The sequence below is a fragment of the Bos mutus genome, chromosome 17, assembly GCF_027580195.1.
Source record: "Bos mutus isolate GX-2022 chromosome 17, NWIPB_WYAK_1.1, whole genome shotgun sequence".
NCBI lineage: Eukaryota > Metazoa > Chordata > Mammalia > Artiodactyla > Bovidae > Bos > Bos mutus.
In genome coordinates, this window is record NC_091633.1 from 16,971,608 (window position 1) to 16,990,000 (window position 18,393).

At 41.3% G+C, this 18,393-nt stretch overlaps 1 protein-coding gene across 6 annotated transcripts in view; it reads right to left on the reverse strand.

Moving 5' to 3' along the window:
* The window catches only part of CIT (citron rho-interacting serine/threonine kinase), a 174,675-nt gene that overhangs the window by 111,477 nt on the left and 44,805 nt on the right, over positions 1–18,393 (reverse strand). For all 6 annotated transcript variants that reach the window (XM_070386137.1, XM_070386136.1, XM_070386133.1 and 3 more), the window contains 2 exons: positions 14,024–14,227; positions 12,379–12,532 (listed from right to left, as the gene is read on the reverse strand). In XM_070386137.1, coding sequence (XP_070242238.1) covers positions 12,379–12,532; positions 14,024–14,227 — 358 coding nt within the window. The remainder of the gene's footprint in view (positions 1–12,378; positions 12,533–14,023; positions 14,228–18,393) is intronic.

The following is an 18,393-nucleotide window of genomic DNA, read 5'->3' on the forward strand; positions in this document are numbered from 1 at the left end:
TCCAACCAAGGTTCAGACACTGATTTGGTTGGTATGCCTCAATCTATAAACACTGACCTTTTTTTTCTTTAATGGCATTTATTGGTTTAAGAAACTGAATCACAAGATCCCTGTAGAAATCTCACAATCTGGACTTGGTGGTTGTATCCTTGTGACATCATTTAACATGTTTCTCTATGCCCATTTTTCCTGGAAGTGCTAAAAAACTGTTACTTCTCAGTTATATCTGACTCTTTGCAACCCCGTGGACTGTAGCCTGCCAGGCTCCTCTGTCCATGGAATTCTCCAGGAAAGAATACTGGAGTGGTTCGCCATTCCCTTCTCCAGGGAATCATTCCAACCTAGGATCTAACCCAGGTTTCCAGCATTGCAGGCATATTACCATCTAAGCCACCAGGGAAGCGACTTCCGCTTCCTAGAAGCTGGAAGTTAAATCCAGGGCCACAGGCACACTCATACTCAATTTCACTTGGAGAGAATATTCCCCAGGATGTGTTGTCTACTTACTAGCCCATGACATTAAAGGGCACACAATGTCTGCTTATCTTTCTTTGTGTGATGTTAAGAATGATCCACGTGGTCCAGTGAGATCAGCCTCGTCCCTCCCCATGACCTTCTCTCTCATCTTTCACTTCATGTCTCAGTAGCCATGGATGATCTTTGCCTAGAATCATTAAGTCATTAAGAGTTGAAAAATGGTGTTTTTCTAAGTTCATCATTCCTTCTACATTTACTAGCACATCAACAATTTGGTAATTCTGGAATACAGTTCAAACAGGAAGGCAGGATAAACGCTAAGTTCATTCCCTAAGTGTGTGTTCAGTTGTTCAATGGTGTCCAACTCCTTGTGACCTCATGGACTATACCCTGCCAGGCTCCTCTGTCCACAGGATTCTCCAGGCAAGAATACTGGAGTGGGTTGCCACTTCCTACTCCAGGGAATCTTCCCAACCCAGGGATCAAAGCCGAGTCTCTTGCGTCTCCTGCACTGGCTGCTGCTGCTGCTGCTAAGTCACTTCAGTCGTGTCCGACTCCGTGCAACCCCATAGACGGCAGCCCACCAGACTCCATCGTCCCCAGGATTCTCCAGGCAAGAACACTGGACTGGGTTGCCATTTTCTTCTCCAATGCATGAAACTGAAAATGAAAGTGAAGTCGCTCAGTCGTGTCCGACCCTCAGCGACCCCATGGACTGCAGCCTACCACGCTCCTCCGTCCATGGGATTTTCCAGGCAAGAGTACTGGAGTGGGGTGCCCTTGCCTGCACTGGCAGGTGGATTCCTCACCACTGCGCCACCTGGGAAGCCCATCTTTCCCTATACTTAGCAACATTCAGAGTTGGGGTGGGGGGCGGGGTGTGCCTCAGCAACTGCCAGAAGTGACAAATAAGATTTTTTTCAGTTGCCAGTATGAACTCATGAATGGACGTGTTTCAAGACACTGTAGTCTTTTTGATGCTTATTATTATCCCATTTTAAGCCAGGAGAAGCCCCTCTACCAGATATTCTTGCCAGAAAAGTCCGCTACTTTCCAGTTTATGGGGGGTGGAAAAACACCACCCACCATCAGCCCTATGGAAGAAGCAAAGAGACAAATGTGTTCCTTTATTTTGGTTCCTGTGTGGGTATCAGTTCTTTGTGTGTATCCTTGTTAGTCAGAATTTTGAAGGACATCCCCAGGAATCAAAGAGTCGGTCATACTTCTTTTCTGAAGTGAAGACACTGAAAATCATTTCCAAACCCTCAGAGATCACGAGCCACCTGGACCTCCTACTCTGTGTCCTTCAGCTCTGATCTCTTTTGACTCCTGCCAACTGCCCTCTTTAGTGCTATCTGAACTTTGCCCTTGGAAAATGAGCGTAAATGCAATTGCCACGCTTCATAGAACTGACTGCAAAGTTGACTGATGAATAGAGTCTCAGATGTTTAATATAATTTTGAATCTTTGGCCAAATCATTTCCATGTTTGCTGGAAAATCTTCCAAGCAAGTAAGAAATGAAGAGTTCAGGACTCCAATTTATGGGCTCTCTAACAAATCTATTCCCCTTTTCTCATCTTCTCCCAGGAAAGGCATGAATTTGCCTCATTTAGAAATGACTTTCTGAACGGAGATTCAGCACTGCAGCATTGGCTTACACTAAGAGGCGCCATAAGAAGTGGTCACAGGGAAATCCCCAGGGCCACCACATCACAAGGGGTCTCATTTTGGGGAACCCCATTTTGAAACTCCTCAGGACTCAGTACCAGAAAACTGAGTCTTCTCTGAACATATTATTCTGGATTTTTTTCTCACAGGACTGAGCCTCTTACAACTGTCCATATTCTCCATTTTACTTTGGCCACTAGGAGGCTAAGGATCCCAAATCCACCCCTGGCTGGCAATTTAACCAGAGCTTATTGGTTTTTACCATTAGCCCTGCCTCTATTTCCCTACTTTGACATGCCCTTTATCCAGATTTCTCATTTATTTTTATCAGTTTAGTATTGCAATTATCTCTAAAGTAAGCCATCTTGATTTATCTTGAAATAAAGTAGAATATTACATATATATTTTTAATATCTCTAGAGGTAGCTTCTAAATTCAAACTAGAGGGGGGAGACCCTATAACCTTAATCCATATGAGTTTAGCTTTTTCTTTTTTGGCCACAAAGAATGGCTTGCAGCATCTTAGTTCCTCGACCAGGGATTAAACACAGGACCCAGCAGTGAAAGTAGAGTACTAACCACTGGACCATCAGCAAATTCCCTGCACTTAGCTCTTTTTAGCCTATTTTCTCCTATGAATAGCTTATTCTTAAAAAAAAAAAAAAAAATCCCCAAGACATATAAATACTCACCTGTAAGAGCTACTGACCACGTGTCTCAGTTACTGCTTTTTGAAGTTTTAGCAGGTGTTGCCCACATACTCCTAGTCTAGGAGGCTGAGTTCCTGCCATCACTATACCATCCCCTTGCCCTTCTACTCTCTCCCTCATGATGATCACCTAAACACCCCCAGTTCCCCTTCCTCATTTCTTCCAGCCCCTAAGTGACTGGGTGGCTATCTAACAGGGAGACATACTTAAAGGCCAACCAAGATAATGGAGAAACACACGGCTAATGGAGAAACTAAGAAGAGGTGGCAAGAATACACAGAAGAACTATACAAAAAAGATCTTCATAACCCAGATAATCACGATGGTGTGATCACTCACCTAGAGTCAGACATCCTGGAATGTGAAGTCAAGTGGGCCTTAGAAAGCATCACTATGAACAAAGCTAGTGGAGGTGATGGAATTCCAGTTGAGCTCTTTCAAATCCTCAAAGATGATGCTGTGAAAGTGCTGCACTCAATATGCCAGCAAATTTGGAAAACTCAGCAGTGGCCACAGGACTGGAAAAGGTCAGTTTTCATTCCAATCCCAAAGAAAGGCAATGTCAAAGAATGCTCGAACTACCGCACAATTGCACTCATCTCACACGCTAGTAAAGTAATGCTCAAAATTCTCCAAGCCAGGCTTCAGCAATATGTGAACCGTGAACTTCCAGATGTTCAAGCTGGATTTAGAAAAGGCAGAGGAGCCAGAGATCAAATTGCCAAATCCTCTGGATCATCAAAAAAGCAAGAGAGTTCCATAAAAACATCTATTTCTGCTTTCTTGACTACGCCAAAGCCTTTGACTGTGTGGATCACAATAAACTGTGGAAAATTCTGAAAGAGATGGGAATACCAGACCATCTGACCTGCCTCTTGAGAAACCTGTATGCAGGTCAGGAAGCAACAGTTAGAACTGGACATGGAACAACAGACTGGTTCCAAATAGGAAAAGGAGTACGTCAAGGCTGTATATTGTCACCCTGCTTATTTAACTTATATGCAGAGTACATCATGAGAAACTCTGGACTGGAAGAAACACAAGCTAGAATCAAGACTGCCGGGAGAAATATCAATAACCTCAGATATGCAGATGACACCACCCTTATGGCAGAAAGTGAAGAGGAACTAAAAAGCCTCTTGATAAAAGTGAAAGAGGAGAGTGAAAAAGTTGGCTTACAGCTCAACATTCAGAAAACGAAGATCATGGCATCTGGTCCCATCACTTCATGGCAAATAGATGGGGAAACAGTGGAAACAGTGTCAGACTTTATTTTGGGGGGCTCCAAAATCACTGCAGATGGTGACTGCAGCCATGAAATTAAAAGACTCTTACTCCTTGAAAGGAAAGTTATGATCAACCTAGATAGCATATTCAAAAGCAGAGACATTACTTTGCCAACAAAGGTCTGTCTAGTCAAGGCTATGGTTTTTCCAGTAGTCATGTATGGATGTGAGAGTTGGATGGTGAAGAAAGCTGAGCGCCGAAGAATTGATGCTTCTGAACTGTGGTGTTGGAGAAGGCTCTTGAGAGTCCCTTGGACTGCAAGGAGATCCAACCAGTCCATCCTAAAGGAGATCGGCCCTGGGTGTTCATTGGAAGGACTGATGTTGAAGCTGAAACTCCAGTACTTTGGCCACCTCATGCCAAGAGTTGACTCACTGGAAAAGACTCTGATGCTGGGAAGGGCTGGGGGCAGGAGGAGAAGGGGACGACAGAGGATCCGATGGCTGGATGGCATCACCGACTCAATGGACATGGGTTTGGGTAGACTCTGGGAGTTGGTGATGGACAGGGAGGCCTGGCGTGCTGTGATTCATGCGGTCCCAAAGTCGGACAAGACTGAGTGACTGAACTGAACTGAATGGAGAAACGCACAGATACTGTCCTCCACAAACTAGCTTCAAAAACAAAATCTGGCCAAATACCTGATTAGATGATAAAAAAAACTCCAAACAAGCAGACTTTTAAAATACACACACACACACACACAAACATACAAGTTCCTGACATAATGTTATTCTAAAAGCAGAAAACCAAAAATAAATAAATGAAATATTCATGTCAAAATCATAAGGGGTGTTCTTTTGAGAAGAGAGAACCGCTCATCAGAAATTAATGTCAGGACAGCTTGAATTCAAAGCATCAGCACAGTGGGATTGTACAAAGCCTTCTTCTTCATTTTTTTCAACGATGTAGGAAAACAGCCTGACAATAAAAATTCCTGAATTCTTAGGAGGCGGTACAACAATGCAGTTAAGAGTGCAGACAATACTGCTGTTTGTATTAGTACAGAATATTCTGGAAAGTTATACAAGAAACTGATAATAATGGTTCACTTTAGAGAGAGGCACTGGGCATGGAGAGGGTAGGTGACTTTTTTAATTGTTTAACCTTTTGCGTTGCTTGAATTTTTTTTTATCATGTATTTTTTCAAGTAAATTTTTTAAAAGTAAAGTGAATCTGGGGTCAGGGAAACCCTAGTTAGACTCTTGTCACTGCCAACTACTAGTTCCATGACCTTTACCAAGAGGCTTCATCTCTTTAGGCCTCAGTATTCTCATCTGTACTGTGGGACCAAATATAGTACCGGCCTCACAGAAATTTTAGGAGGACAATAATATGCATTAGCATGCCTTACAGGGCCCCTAGGTATAGTAGGTGCTCAATAAAGGGTTATAAAACACACCTAAAAAGTATTGATAAAGGAAACAATCCATCCTTAAAACTAAATAGTTATGCCCATTATCTTGTAAATAACCTATAATGGAATACAATATGCAAAAATACTGAATCACTATGCTGTACACCTGAAACCAACACAATATGATGCAGACCAACTATAAGAAAAAAAAGTGAATACAAGACAACAGTAATGCAGAAAGCGGCGGGGGATGTAGAAGGTATACAAATGCCTTTATTACAACTATCTATTTGCCATCAGCAGGAAGAGATTACGTTAAACCACCATCTTGAAAAATACGAAAGATATAAAGTCCATCTGAAAGAAAAGCTTTAAATTTCTCAAAAGCAGAGCCTAAAATCCTGTGTTTCCAAGCAGTTCCATCTGCCTGGGAAAGTTCTTAGCCAAAAAGCTGCCTCCCCTTACCCTCAGCCCAGAGGACAAAGCATGGAGCACTGTGCCAAGATGAGCAAGAAACTAAGGCTGACAGATCTCATTTTCTCCTCTCGCAGAGCTTCACAGATGCTATACACAGGAATCTTATTTCTCAGGATCTTACTGAAGTGCAGTTTCTGACTCAGCAGGTCTGGGGTGGAGGGGAGTCTGAGTGTCTGCAACTCTAACAAGCTCCCAGATAATGTCGGCGATGATGATGCTGCTACTGGTCCACGGACCACACTCAACACAGCAGGGTCCCCCTGACCCCAGGCTACAGTTCCACTGCGGGTTAGCAATGGCAGTCTTGAGTGACTCTATTTACTGTGATATTCTCTCCCCTGGTAACAATCTGACCAATTCTTCTAAAACAATGGTTCTCTCCTGGGAGCAGCTGTACTGCTCCCCCACCCCCCAACAAGGGACACTGGGCAAATGTCTGGAGACGTGTTGGGTTATCACAAGACGCAGAGAGCTACTGGAATCTACGGGTAAACCCCAGGGGTGCTGCTAAACATTCTGCAATTCCGTAACAGTCCCCGAACAAATAATTATCTATGCCTAAAATAACAGTGCTGAGGCTAAGAAACCACATAACCTCAAATAAACAGAAAACATGAATCAAGTGCTCTCAATTCACCTGGAGACTACAAATCATAATTTTAGAACTGGGTCATCGATCCAACATGGTCCTTTCCCAGGCTAGATCTGAGGCAAGGGGTGGGGCAGTGGTGGTAATAAATTCGCAGAAAGAACAGGATGCTCTATGTAGGCAAGGGGTCACTGGGTCACAGTCTACATTTTGTTTAGGATCAAGTATATGTGGTTCAGTAAGCCAGTGGGTGACCTACTAAGCATTAAAAGCATTCTACCCATTTTTTTTTTTTTGGCCACGCCATGCAGCTTGTAGGATCTTAGTTCCCTGACTAGGGACTGAACCCAGGCCCTCAGCAGTGAAAGCACAGAGTCCTAACCACTGGACTGCCAGGAAATTCCCAAACTTTCTACCATTTTGAGGAATGGAAATTTAAACAGGACTACAGCTCTATTTAAGGGACCTATAATTTAGACTGTAAGTTCACTGAAGGCAGGGCTGTATCCAGATTTGTTCATCCACAGAGCTACAGCACCTAACATACAGCACACAGCACTCAAATATCATGATGAATCCTGTAGATTCAAAACTACTACAAATTCCAAATGTGCTTGAACAGACACAGAGACTAAACAGGGGTACTATTTGTCATCACCATAACATTAATAACTATCTATCATAGAGCATGCATGGTATTGCATAAAATAGAAAGGATTCTAGAATCACCCAGACCTCAACTCGAATCCAGACCCTCTCTCTCACTTGCTATATGACCTGGGACAAGTTACCACTGTGTCCATATCTGTAGAATGGGTACAATAATCCTTTTCTTTGAACTGTTTTGAAGTAACATAGTGTAATATATACTTAAATACTTGGTAGTTGGCACAGAACAGTTGCTACTTAACCAGTATTTCCTATCAGACTACAGGACTGGAGTAAAATACCCAGTGAAGTCTCATGATGCTGATTTCTATACACAAAAACATTTAAGAATTTCCTACCCAAGGATAGGAAGCTTTAGAATCCTTTTCCTTTAAACTAAAGGCCTTATCCCTTAGGCTTATGGAGTAATCAAAGGATTGTACACCTCCAACTTTGCAATGGCCATTAGGGGCCAGGTAGTGAATAATGATCAACAACGAAGGAGACCTCTTTGTCAGGGGACTATCTCAGGGCTGATCAGCATTGGACCACCACTGAGTCACTACTGGATGGAAATGAAATGTACTTGTGTGACAAATGCTAAGAACCTGGAAACTCAAAAGTAATTCTACAAGAACTGTGCCTTTCTGAGAAGAGTAAAATGAAGATGACTCAAAAGAAGAAGCCTGTGTCATAATCAACAGATAAAAACAAGTTATCTAGAGCATTAGCTATAGAGGTTCTAGGAAACGATCCAGAGTCAACACTCTCATTATGCATTTCTCACTGTTGAGTCGTGGTGGATTTGGATGAAAGGTGCAAGTGTGCTGGTTCTATTTACATCACTATGTCTCTGGGGGAAGATATTAAAAAGATGTGAGTAGAAGGGCACACTGGACAGTACAAGTCTGCCATTGACGGAGCAGGTGCCTGATGTTGGGAAAGGTAGGCATAACCCCAAAGGCATGACAGAGGGGGACTGATTGGCTTCAGCTTTCCGGAAGCCCAGAAAATCAGGCAGAGGGCACAATCAGACTCCTGCCCAATATCTGAAACTTCACTGGAATTGCACAGCCCAGGGCAACTAGGATACTTAAGAAGCCCAATACTGAAACTTGGAAAGCAGCCTTGAAATAAGAAGCAGTAGCTAAAAACTCAACTTTACATCTGATCACGTGAGGCAGGGAGTGACACATCAGGGCAGCAGATGTACAGTGGCCCGTGAGTGTGGCAGAGCGCTCTTGACTTGCCAGGAGAACAAACATCCCAGAACTAGGTCAGAGTCTTGGTTCGCACATTGGTGCCCACAGCAACTCCAAGGGGTAGGACCTAAATGCTCCAAAAGACTAACTGCTCGATCTGACCTCAGGGGTCAAAGCCAAGGCCTGGCCTAGTTTCTCCCGGTAACCACTCCCAATTCTGTCACTCATCCATTTGCCCAGATCCTTCTTAAACTGCATTTATATATCCTGCCTGGACCACCTCTTAAGATAATGAGTTTTAGAAGATTATTACCTGCTGTGTTAAGCATTACTTCCTTTCCTTAGTTATAATACGAAAAAGAGGAATTGAGGGTGAACTAGCAGAAAAGCTAATGTTTCTTTCATCAAAGGACAATCTCCTGTGTGGAAAGTGGAAATATTCAACAGCCTGGAACCACAAAGCATTTGAGCAGCAACCAGGAACTCAGGAAACCTAATGACTTCAAGTGCTTTGGTTGATGAGAGTCACTCAATGTGTGTTTATGAAAAATGGGACTGGACAAAGGCATAATTTGTGTTAGAACTACCTAGTTAGGAAATAGCTCAAATGTCATGCAGTCCAGCAATGTTTTCAGTCACAAACCCTCAGCTGATTACAAATACCCAAGGAACGAAGGTTGGTGAAAAACAGGAAAATCTGCTAGGAGACACTGCAATTAATACCACAGCTCTCTGCATAGTCAGGGGTGCCTGAGAACTACCAGGAAAAGGCCCTATCAATCCTCAGAGGGCATGGCGATCCCACTCACTGGCCGAGCTACATTAAGTGCCTCAGCCGGGATAAGTGCCATCAGCCACAAGCACTCTAATTGCAATATAGTGCCCTGGATGGATTTCTGGAACAGAAAAAGGGGCATGAGTGAGGAAGCTGGTGAAACTGGAGTAAGTCTGAAGTTTAATTAATCGTATAATCTTATTTTGACAAATGTGACGTTGTTATGTAGGATGTTATCATTAGGGGAAACTGGAAGAAGGCTATGTGGGAACTCTACTATCTTTGCAATTTTTCTATAAATGTGATATTATTCCAAAGTAATAGGGCTGTTAAAATTACTCAAAGTTCCTTTAAGGCAAATGTGTTTTATGACTCTTCAGAACCACTATGCTGGGAGTTAGAAAATAAAAACCATCAAGAGTTTCTGTCAGAATTTTAGAATCAGGATTCAGGGCAAAGGACATGAAAATACATTTCTCTGAAGAAGACATATAGCAATAACCAACAGGTGTATGAAAAGGTGCTCAGTACCACTAATCATCCGGGAAAGGCAAATCAGAACCACCAATGAGCTATCACTTCATGCCTGTTAGACTGGCTATCATCAAAAAGATAAGAGGTAATCAGCATTGGTGGAGATGTGCAGAAAAGGGACTCCATGAACACTGTTGGTAGGAAGATAAATTGGTGCAGCCACTATGGAAACAGTATAAAGGATGCTCAAAAAAAATTAAAAATAGAAATTCTTTGTGATCCAGGAATCCCTCTTCTGGGTATACAGAAGAAAATAAAATCAGCACCTCAAAGAGCTATCTGTGCTCTCACATTCATGGCAGCATTATCGACAGTAGCCAAGATAACGGGAATAACCTAAGTGTCCATCAATGGACAAATGGATATTTAAATAGGTGTGAAGGAATATTACTCAGCCTTTAAAAATAAAAAGAAGGAAATCCTGCCATTTTCAAAAACATGGATGAACCTGGAAGTCATGAGGCAAAGGGAACTATGACAGGCACAAAAAGAAAAAGACTACATGATCTTACTCATACATGGAATCTAAAAAAGTTGAATACACAGAAGCACAGAGTAGAAAAACAGTCACCAGAAGTGGAGAGTTGGGGGAAATGAGAACATGTACCAAGTTGGAGTAATGTAGGATGAACAAGTCCCAGAGACCTAATGTATTAATACAGTGTGATGACCATACTTAAGAATACTATATTGAATACTGAAACTTTGTTAACAGAGTAGATTTTAGATGTTCTCACGAAAGGAAGGGAGAGAGAGAGACAGAAGGAAGACAGGAAAGAAGAGGAAGAGGGAGGCAGGAAAGGAGGGAGCAAACTGTGAGCAGATGAATGTGTTAACTAGCTTGACTGTAGTAACCATTCCACTGTGTGGATGTAAATCAAATTTTTACATTGTCTGTCTCACATATATACAATTTTTATTTTTAAAAATATATTTAAAAAAAGAATCAGGATTCAGCTGGGTGAGAATTCTCTCATATGAACTCTTTATGGGAAAGTGAGAAACATGTTAAAGATGAGGAAAAACTAGGCAGATATTTATTAGGATATAGAAATATTAAGCAGAGTCACAGAAGACACAGTGAGTCTTCTCACGTGAAGAGGAGGCAACAAGTGCTAAGATGGTTAAGTGTACAGTGACCTATCCCAGAATCATCTCATCCCAACAACAACCATGACTTCCCACAAGACAGACTTTGTGATGCACAGCAGGGGCCCCACAGCAGGGGCCAACACATATCCTCTCCGGGCACTGTGTACTTTACAGAACGGTACTTAGCCTCAGAAGCCCAACAAGCCTAAAACCTATAAACAGCCTGAGAAGAAAAGACTAGAACAAAATATGGGAATTCTAATACAATACCAAAACATCAGCAAGGTTTACCAGAATACAAAATAAAGTTACCTGGGTAATCAATCACCATTTGCTGACTTACTTGGGTGAAGACCACTGGCAAAGACAAGAATAAGAAAATGAGCTGCTTATTTAAGATCGGAGATAAAAAAGGTAAGGCAAGAAAAGATTAAGTATTTGGGTGGCAACAAGAAACAACTATATCAAATCTTTCCAAAAGCAAAAAAGAAAGACTGCACTGAAAATATACTGCCGATTAAAAGCCCTGAATCGTGGAGATTTGGGGGTTGATGCCTAAAAGACTTGAAAAATATAGTAACGTGGCTACCAGAAGAGAAAAAAAGTTGCCACGAGAGATTTACAGAAATATGGCCTACTTACATATTTTCGCAGAGGGTTAGAGAAACCATCGAAATGGCTTTCAACTGGACAATAATGGCTCTTAACCCAACTCCTATATTTCAGCCGAAGGTTCAGAAGGTTACAGTTACAACCCAGCTCCAACTAGAAGCCTGGTTTTGACACCTAGAAATGGATTCCATTTCCCTGCCTCCCCTCATCACCAAAAATCAGACACTCAACCGGGCCAATGGCTTTCCTACAGGCTCTGATCTGTGCTAATCACTGAGTCGGATTATAGATCGCATTCAATCAACACATCCAAGCATAAAAAGGTTGAAAAAAAAAAGACCAACTTGTAAAACATCAAGTATTTTGGACTTGTAGATAATAAATCAGGTCTTTGTTTTTAATGAATTCAGTTTGCACTAATTGATAACAAAGTGATGTATGAATGAATCCACTGTGCATATGCATCATACACGCTTGTGAGCAAAGACAAACATTTTAGAGGAAAACAAGCAAACACAGCAAGGCATTTATGGCTTTAGGGCAGGCTTGGCCATTAGCAGAGCAATGCTGGCACTCTGCCTAATCTCTGAGTCTTTTTCCTAATCTTGTGAACAAAATAGCCAGGTCCACTCTTCCTCTGGGAAGAAATTCTGTCAAACCAAGTGACAACCTTCAGATTCCATCAATCTGTACCTCTAATGTACTGAGGGATAATACTCCAAAGGCCACATAAACAGAGTTTGATTAATGATCCAGTTCTGCGCAAATGATGTTAAAGTAGAAATATTACTCAAGACAGCTACATCATTACCCCTTTCCATTCCTATAGATAATTAAAACCTTTACTTATATGATTTATACCAGCTTCTGGGAGGCAGAATAATTTCAGATCACTCTTAAGTGTTTCTTAATCCCAACACCAGAACTGAAGGAACACAATTCTACTTACAGTTACGAATGTTACTCCAGTCGATTTTGGAGAAGAAAGGATGACAGCAAAGGCCCTCAAACTTCAGTCTCTCTTTCTGGCCACACAACAAACTCTGGATTAGATCAAGCAATTCACTGCTAACTTTGGGGTCATCTGGAAACTTCAAGAACCGCTATTTCAAAAAAAAAATTTTTTTAATGAAATATTCCCTTAGCAAATCAGCTTCTCGCATCTCAAAGTTAAAAAAGTAGTTCTCAAATAAATAAAACAAAAAAGTAGTTCTCATATATTCAAGTTTCTTTTTTTTTTTTTTTAAGAAGGAAGTTTTATGTCCTCTTAACTTTGGACTAAAGGCATGTTCCCAAAGAAGATGTTCTCTTCACATCAATAGGCCTAGCTCCCTTGCAAGGGTTCAATACCCTTCATGACTTGATCTCTGTACCCTCTTCTGTCTCACCTAGCTACACTCCCCACCTCACTCTTTGCCATCCAACAATGATATACTGTTTAAAGCTGCCTGAACAAATCACTCTGTTCTCTATGCTCAGAAGGCCTACCCCAACCCGTGCCCCTCCTTCCCTCCCTACCTCCCACCTCCCTCTTCCACTCCATCACTCCCTCTGCGTGCTCCCCCTGTACTCTGCTTTTGCACATACACACTGTATTTTGATTTCCATGTGATAATGGAGAAAGAAGGCCAAGAGTGCCTTTCTCCTTGCCCATCACTGCAAACTTGGTACCTAACAGTGCCAAGGGCGAGTTACTCATTACTGAATGAATGGATGGAAATGAAGGAAACAGGTGAGACTTAAACATCATCTCGGGGGAAATTTTAACTCAGGAGGAGACACAAGAATAGCAAGAAATATATGTATGTATTAAGGATACAAAAAGTATATTTTATATAGAAAAATATGTACTAAGCATCCCTGGAAGAAACTGGATGATACACAAAAATCTGTGAAATAAACTCTCTCTTTCCTTTTTGTTGAAACTAAAACATAGATATTTGTCATATCCTTAAGAAACAGGCTAATATAATGACAAATATAGTTTCTATACCATAGCTTTAATTCTACTTTATGTGTTTATTAGTATTTCTATCCATGTCTCTGAATTTTAACCATATTTGACAGCTGGTGGCACTAACAAACAGTATAGCATACCAAGAGCATCTATTTCAAAGCTAGACTGCCTGTGCTATTTGGGGCAAGTTATTTAACCACTCTGTGCTTTGGTTTCCTCATCTGTAAAATGAAAATAATAACAATAATAGCATCTACCTCACAGGATTGCTTGAGGATTAGCCAAATTAATGAACTATATTTCATAAATCCTATGACCCCCATTTTACTCACATTTAACATCACTGTAATCAAAATATTTTATAATCAATAAAATATCCTACATTAATTGGCAGCAGTTTTTCCTTTTTAATGATACCTAAAATGATGACATAGACTTAAAATTACTGGCACCTGAGAGTCAATATAATACAATTAACAAAGCATTTAGAATTTCTTTTGGCACAGAGTAAGTGCTATATAAAGTATTTGCTATTGTTATTATCCGGAACTTCTGGTTTACATTACAAATGTTCATTCACACCATTTTAAAATGACATTTCTCAATATTACCTCAGAATCTAATAAGGGCTCTTTACCTGGAAATTCATGATGTTATTGAAGGTTTTGGCTGAGGTTCCTTCAGTGAATGGGCATCTTCCATAAACCATCTCATAAGCAATAACTCCCACTGACCACCAATCACAGTCTAGGCTATAGGCACCTTTTCCATCCCCATTCATCACAGTCAACACTTCAGGGGCCATGTAATCTGGAGTACCAACCGGGAGTTTGGCATTTACCTGGAAACCCACAAATAAAATGAACACAGCAAATTTTCAATTATCCTCAAATAGATTGCCAGCAGCCACAATTCAGACATAAGCTGATTTGCCTCTGATTACTATTCTCCCAGGCACTTGAACCTTCTGTCAAGTGGCACAGCATCAGGAAATGCAAATGAGTCACTCACTTAAAAAAAAAAAAAAAGCACATAATGTAATCCAAAGGCAAAGGGGCCAGGGTTGCTGATGATATACACTGTTTGATTACACAAATGAGAGTTGGGTACCTACCTGGAAAGGAAGATGCCTTTCCTGATACTTCTTATTGATACAACACAACTTCTCTTACTTAGGGAAACAGTAAAATGATAATAACATCTAAAGATGAATCTAAAAGATCAATCTACCCTGTACTGGAAAACTGGCAGCTAGCTGGCAATACAATATCATAAACATGTGTTCTATCTCAAGTTCAAATATTTGGAATCAATATTCCTATTCGGCCCACCCACAAGGCAATATACGATACCTAACTTCCACCAGAGGTCAAATGTTATTAATGAGTTCATTTTCCTCACTCCCAACTCCTGCTCCTCTGATTCTCTCCCCACTGTTCAGAAACACGGAGCCCTCCAATCCTATGGCACTCAAGCACATGACCTTGACAAAGAAATATCAGGGCAATGTAGCTTTGTCTCTTTATAAAGCTAAACACATTCCATTTAAGGAGCTGTCCTTATTTCTGAGAATTTGTCCTTCTGACTGGTTTATTGTTTAAACATCCTTTGTTTCTTGAAATGATGCTGATGAAAAGGTATGTTTTCTATCTCTCACTCCCACTCCTTCCTAGGCAACCTAGTAAGCTGGCAACCTTTGGGTCTTCAAAATTGTCTTGAAGTTTTATTGAGCCACGAAATCTGAAGTTGAAAGATCACCTCTCTAACCTTCTTCCCTGTTGAACGAGAGGGCCTGATATTGATCACATACTAGGTTGACCAGCTGCCCAATAACCCTATATCTAAAAAGGATCCTCTCATATCAGTGGTTACAAGGTACAAAAGAACTCTCCCCCCATTAAAGGGTATTCAGTGCCCCTATTTGAGCTAAGAGATTCTATAGGTGTGACCACACATCTTTAAGGCTGGGCTTTGTATCAAGAAAATCAATTTGCTTTGCTTTGATGTGAATAGAGATTGAGAGGAAGTCAATGTTTAGAGAAAATGTTAGGAATCTCCTTTAACCAGTGATGAAGCCCCAAGCTCTTCCAGCCTAAAACTTTAATCTTGCCCATTCCCAAAGACCCATTGTTAAAACAAATTCATTCTTCCTACTCTCTCTCTTTTCACCCCTTCCCTCAGGCCCACCACAGGTTTGTTTCAAACCCTAAACCCAGAGAACAGTGTGATATTGTTGTTCTTGAACCAGTCAGCCATTGGGCAATAGCACTTCCATTACAAACACACACTTGGGAAAACTAAATGGTCACATGACCCAAGAAACTCACAGGCCTGTGCTGACAGACCAAAGTGAGGAGAAAGGAGAAAACATCTGGTCTAAGACAGGACAACTTAAGCTTGAGGAACTGTAAGTAGCTTCAGTCAAAAGGCAACCTTGATGTCAGGAAGCCTGAGTCAAGACTTCTGTCTTTTAATGTGTGTGTAACAGAATGATCTCTGTTCATTTCCAAGGCAAACCATTCAATATCACAGTATTCCAAGTCTATGCCCCAACCAGTAACACTGAAGAAGCTGAAGTTGAACAGTTCTATGAAGACCTACAAGACCTTCTAGAACGAACATCCAAAAAAGATGTCATTTTCATTACAGGGGACTGGAATGCCAAAGTAGGAAGTCAAGAAATACCTGGAGTAACAGGCAAATTTGGACTTGGAGTACAGAATGAAGCAGGGGAAAGGCGGAGTTCTGCCAAGAGAACGCACTGGTCATAGCAAACAACCTCTTCCAACAACACAAGAGAAGACTATACATGCACATCACCAGATGGTCAACACCAAAATCAGATTGATTATATTCTTTGCAGCCAAAGATGGAGAAGCTCTATACAGTCAGCAGAAACAAGACCAGGAGCTGACTGTGGCTCAGTTCATGAACTCCTTATTGCCAAATTCAGACTTAAATTGAAGAAAGTATGGAAAACCACTAGACCATTCAGGTATGACCTAAATCAAATCCCTTATGACTATACAGTAGAAGTGAGAAATAGATTTAAGGGACTAGATCTGATAGACAGAGTGCCTGATGAACTATGGACAGAGGTTCATGACATTGTACAGGAGGCAGAAATCAAGACCATCCCCAAGAAAAACAAATGCAAAAAAGTAAAATGGCTGTCTGAGGAGGCCTTACAAATAGCTGTGAAAAGAAAGGAAGCGAAAAGCAAAGGAGAAAGTGAAAGGTATACCCATTTGAATGCAGAGTTCCAAAGAATATCAAGGAGAGATAAGAAAGCCTTCCTTAGCGATCAATGCAAAGAAATAGAGGAAAACAACAGAATGGGAAAGACTAGAGATCTCTTCAAGAAAATTAGATACCAAGGAAACATTTCATGCAAAGATGGGCTCAATAAAGGACAGAAATGGTAGGGACCTAACAGAAGCAGAAGATATTAAGAAGAGGTGGCAAGAATACACAGAAGAACTGTACAAAAAAGATCTTCACAACCCAGATAATCATGATGGTGTGATCACTGACCTAAAGCCAGACATCCTGGAATGTGAAGTCAAGTGGGCCTTAGGAAGCATCTCTACCAACAAAGCTAGTGGAGGCTGATGGAATTCCAGTTGAGCTCTTTCAAATCCTGAAAGATGATGCTGTGAAAGTCCTGCACTCAATATGCCAGCAAATTTGGAAAACTCAGCAGTTGCCACAGGACTGGAAAAGGTCAGTTTTCATTCCAATCCCAAAGAAAGGCAATGCCAAAGAATGCTCAAACTACCGCACAATTGCACTCATCTCACACGCTAGTAAAGTAATGCTCAAAATTCTCCAAGCCAGGCTTCAGCAATATGTGAACCGTGAACTTCCAGATGTTCAAGCTGGATTTAGAAAAGGCAGAGGAACCAGAGATCAAATTGCCAACATCCACTGGATCATCAATAAAGCAACAGAGTTCCATAAAAACATCTATTTCTGCTTTGTTGACTATGCCAAAGCCTTTGACTGTGTGGATCACAATAAACTGTGGAAAATTCTGAAAGAGATGGGAATACCAGACCACCTGACCTGCCTCTTGAGAAACCTGTATGCAGGTCAGGGTGCAACAGTTAGAAATGGACATGGAACAACAGACTGGTGCCAAATCAGGAAAACAGTATGTCACGGCTGTATATTGTCACCCTGCTTATTTATCTTATATGCAGAGTACATCATGCGAAATGCCGGGCTGGGTGAAGCACAAGTTGGAATCAAGATTGCCCGGAGAAATATCAATAACCTCAGATACGCAGATGACACCACCCTTATGGCAGAAAGCAAGAAGAACTAAAGAGCCTCTTGATGAAAGTGAAAGAGGAGAGTAAAAAAGTTGGCTTAAAACTCAACATTCAGAAAACTAAGATCATGGCATCTGGTCCCATCACTTCATGGCAAATAGACAGGGAAACAGTGGAAACAGTGACAGACTTCATTTATTGAGGCTCCAAAATCACTGCAGATGGTGACTGCAGCCAGGAAATTAAAAGACACTTACTCCTTGGAAGAAAGCTATGACCAACTTAGACAACATATTAAAAAGCAGATCATTACTTTGCCAAAGGTCCGTCCAGTCAAAGCTATGGTTTTTCCAGTAGTCATGTATGTATGTGAGAGTTGGACTATAAAGAAAGCTGAGCACTGAAGAATTGATGCTTTTGAACTGCGGTGTTGGAGAAGACTTTTGAGAGTCCCTTGGACTGAAAGGAGATCCAACCAGTCCATCCTAAAGGAAATCAGTCCTGAATATTCATTGGAAAGACGGATGCTGAAGCTGAAACTCCTATACTTTGGCATCTGATGCGAAGAACTGACTCATTTGAAAAGCACCTGATGCTGGGAAAGACTGAAGGTGGGTGGAGAAGGGGATGATAGAGGATGAGATGGTTGGATGGCATCACCAACTCGATGGACATGAGTTTGAGTAAACTCTGAGAGTTGGTGATGGACAGGGAGGCCTGGCATGCTGTAGTC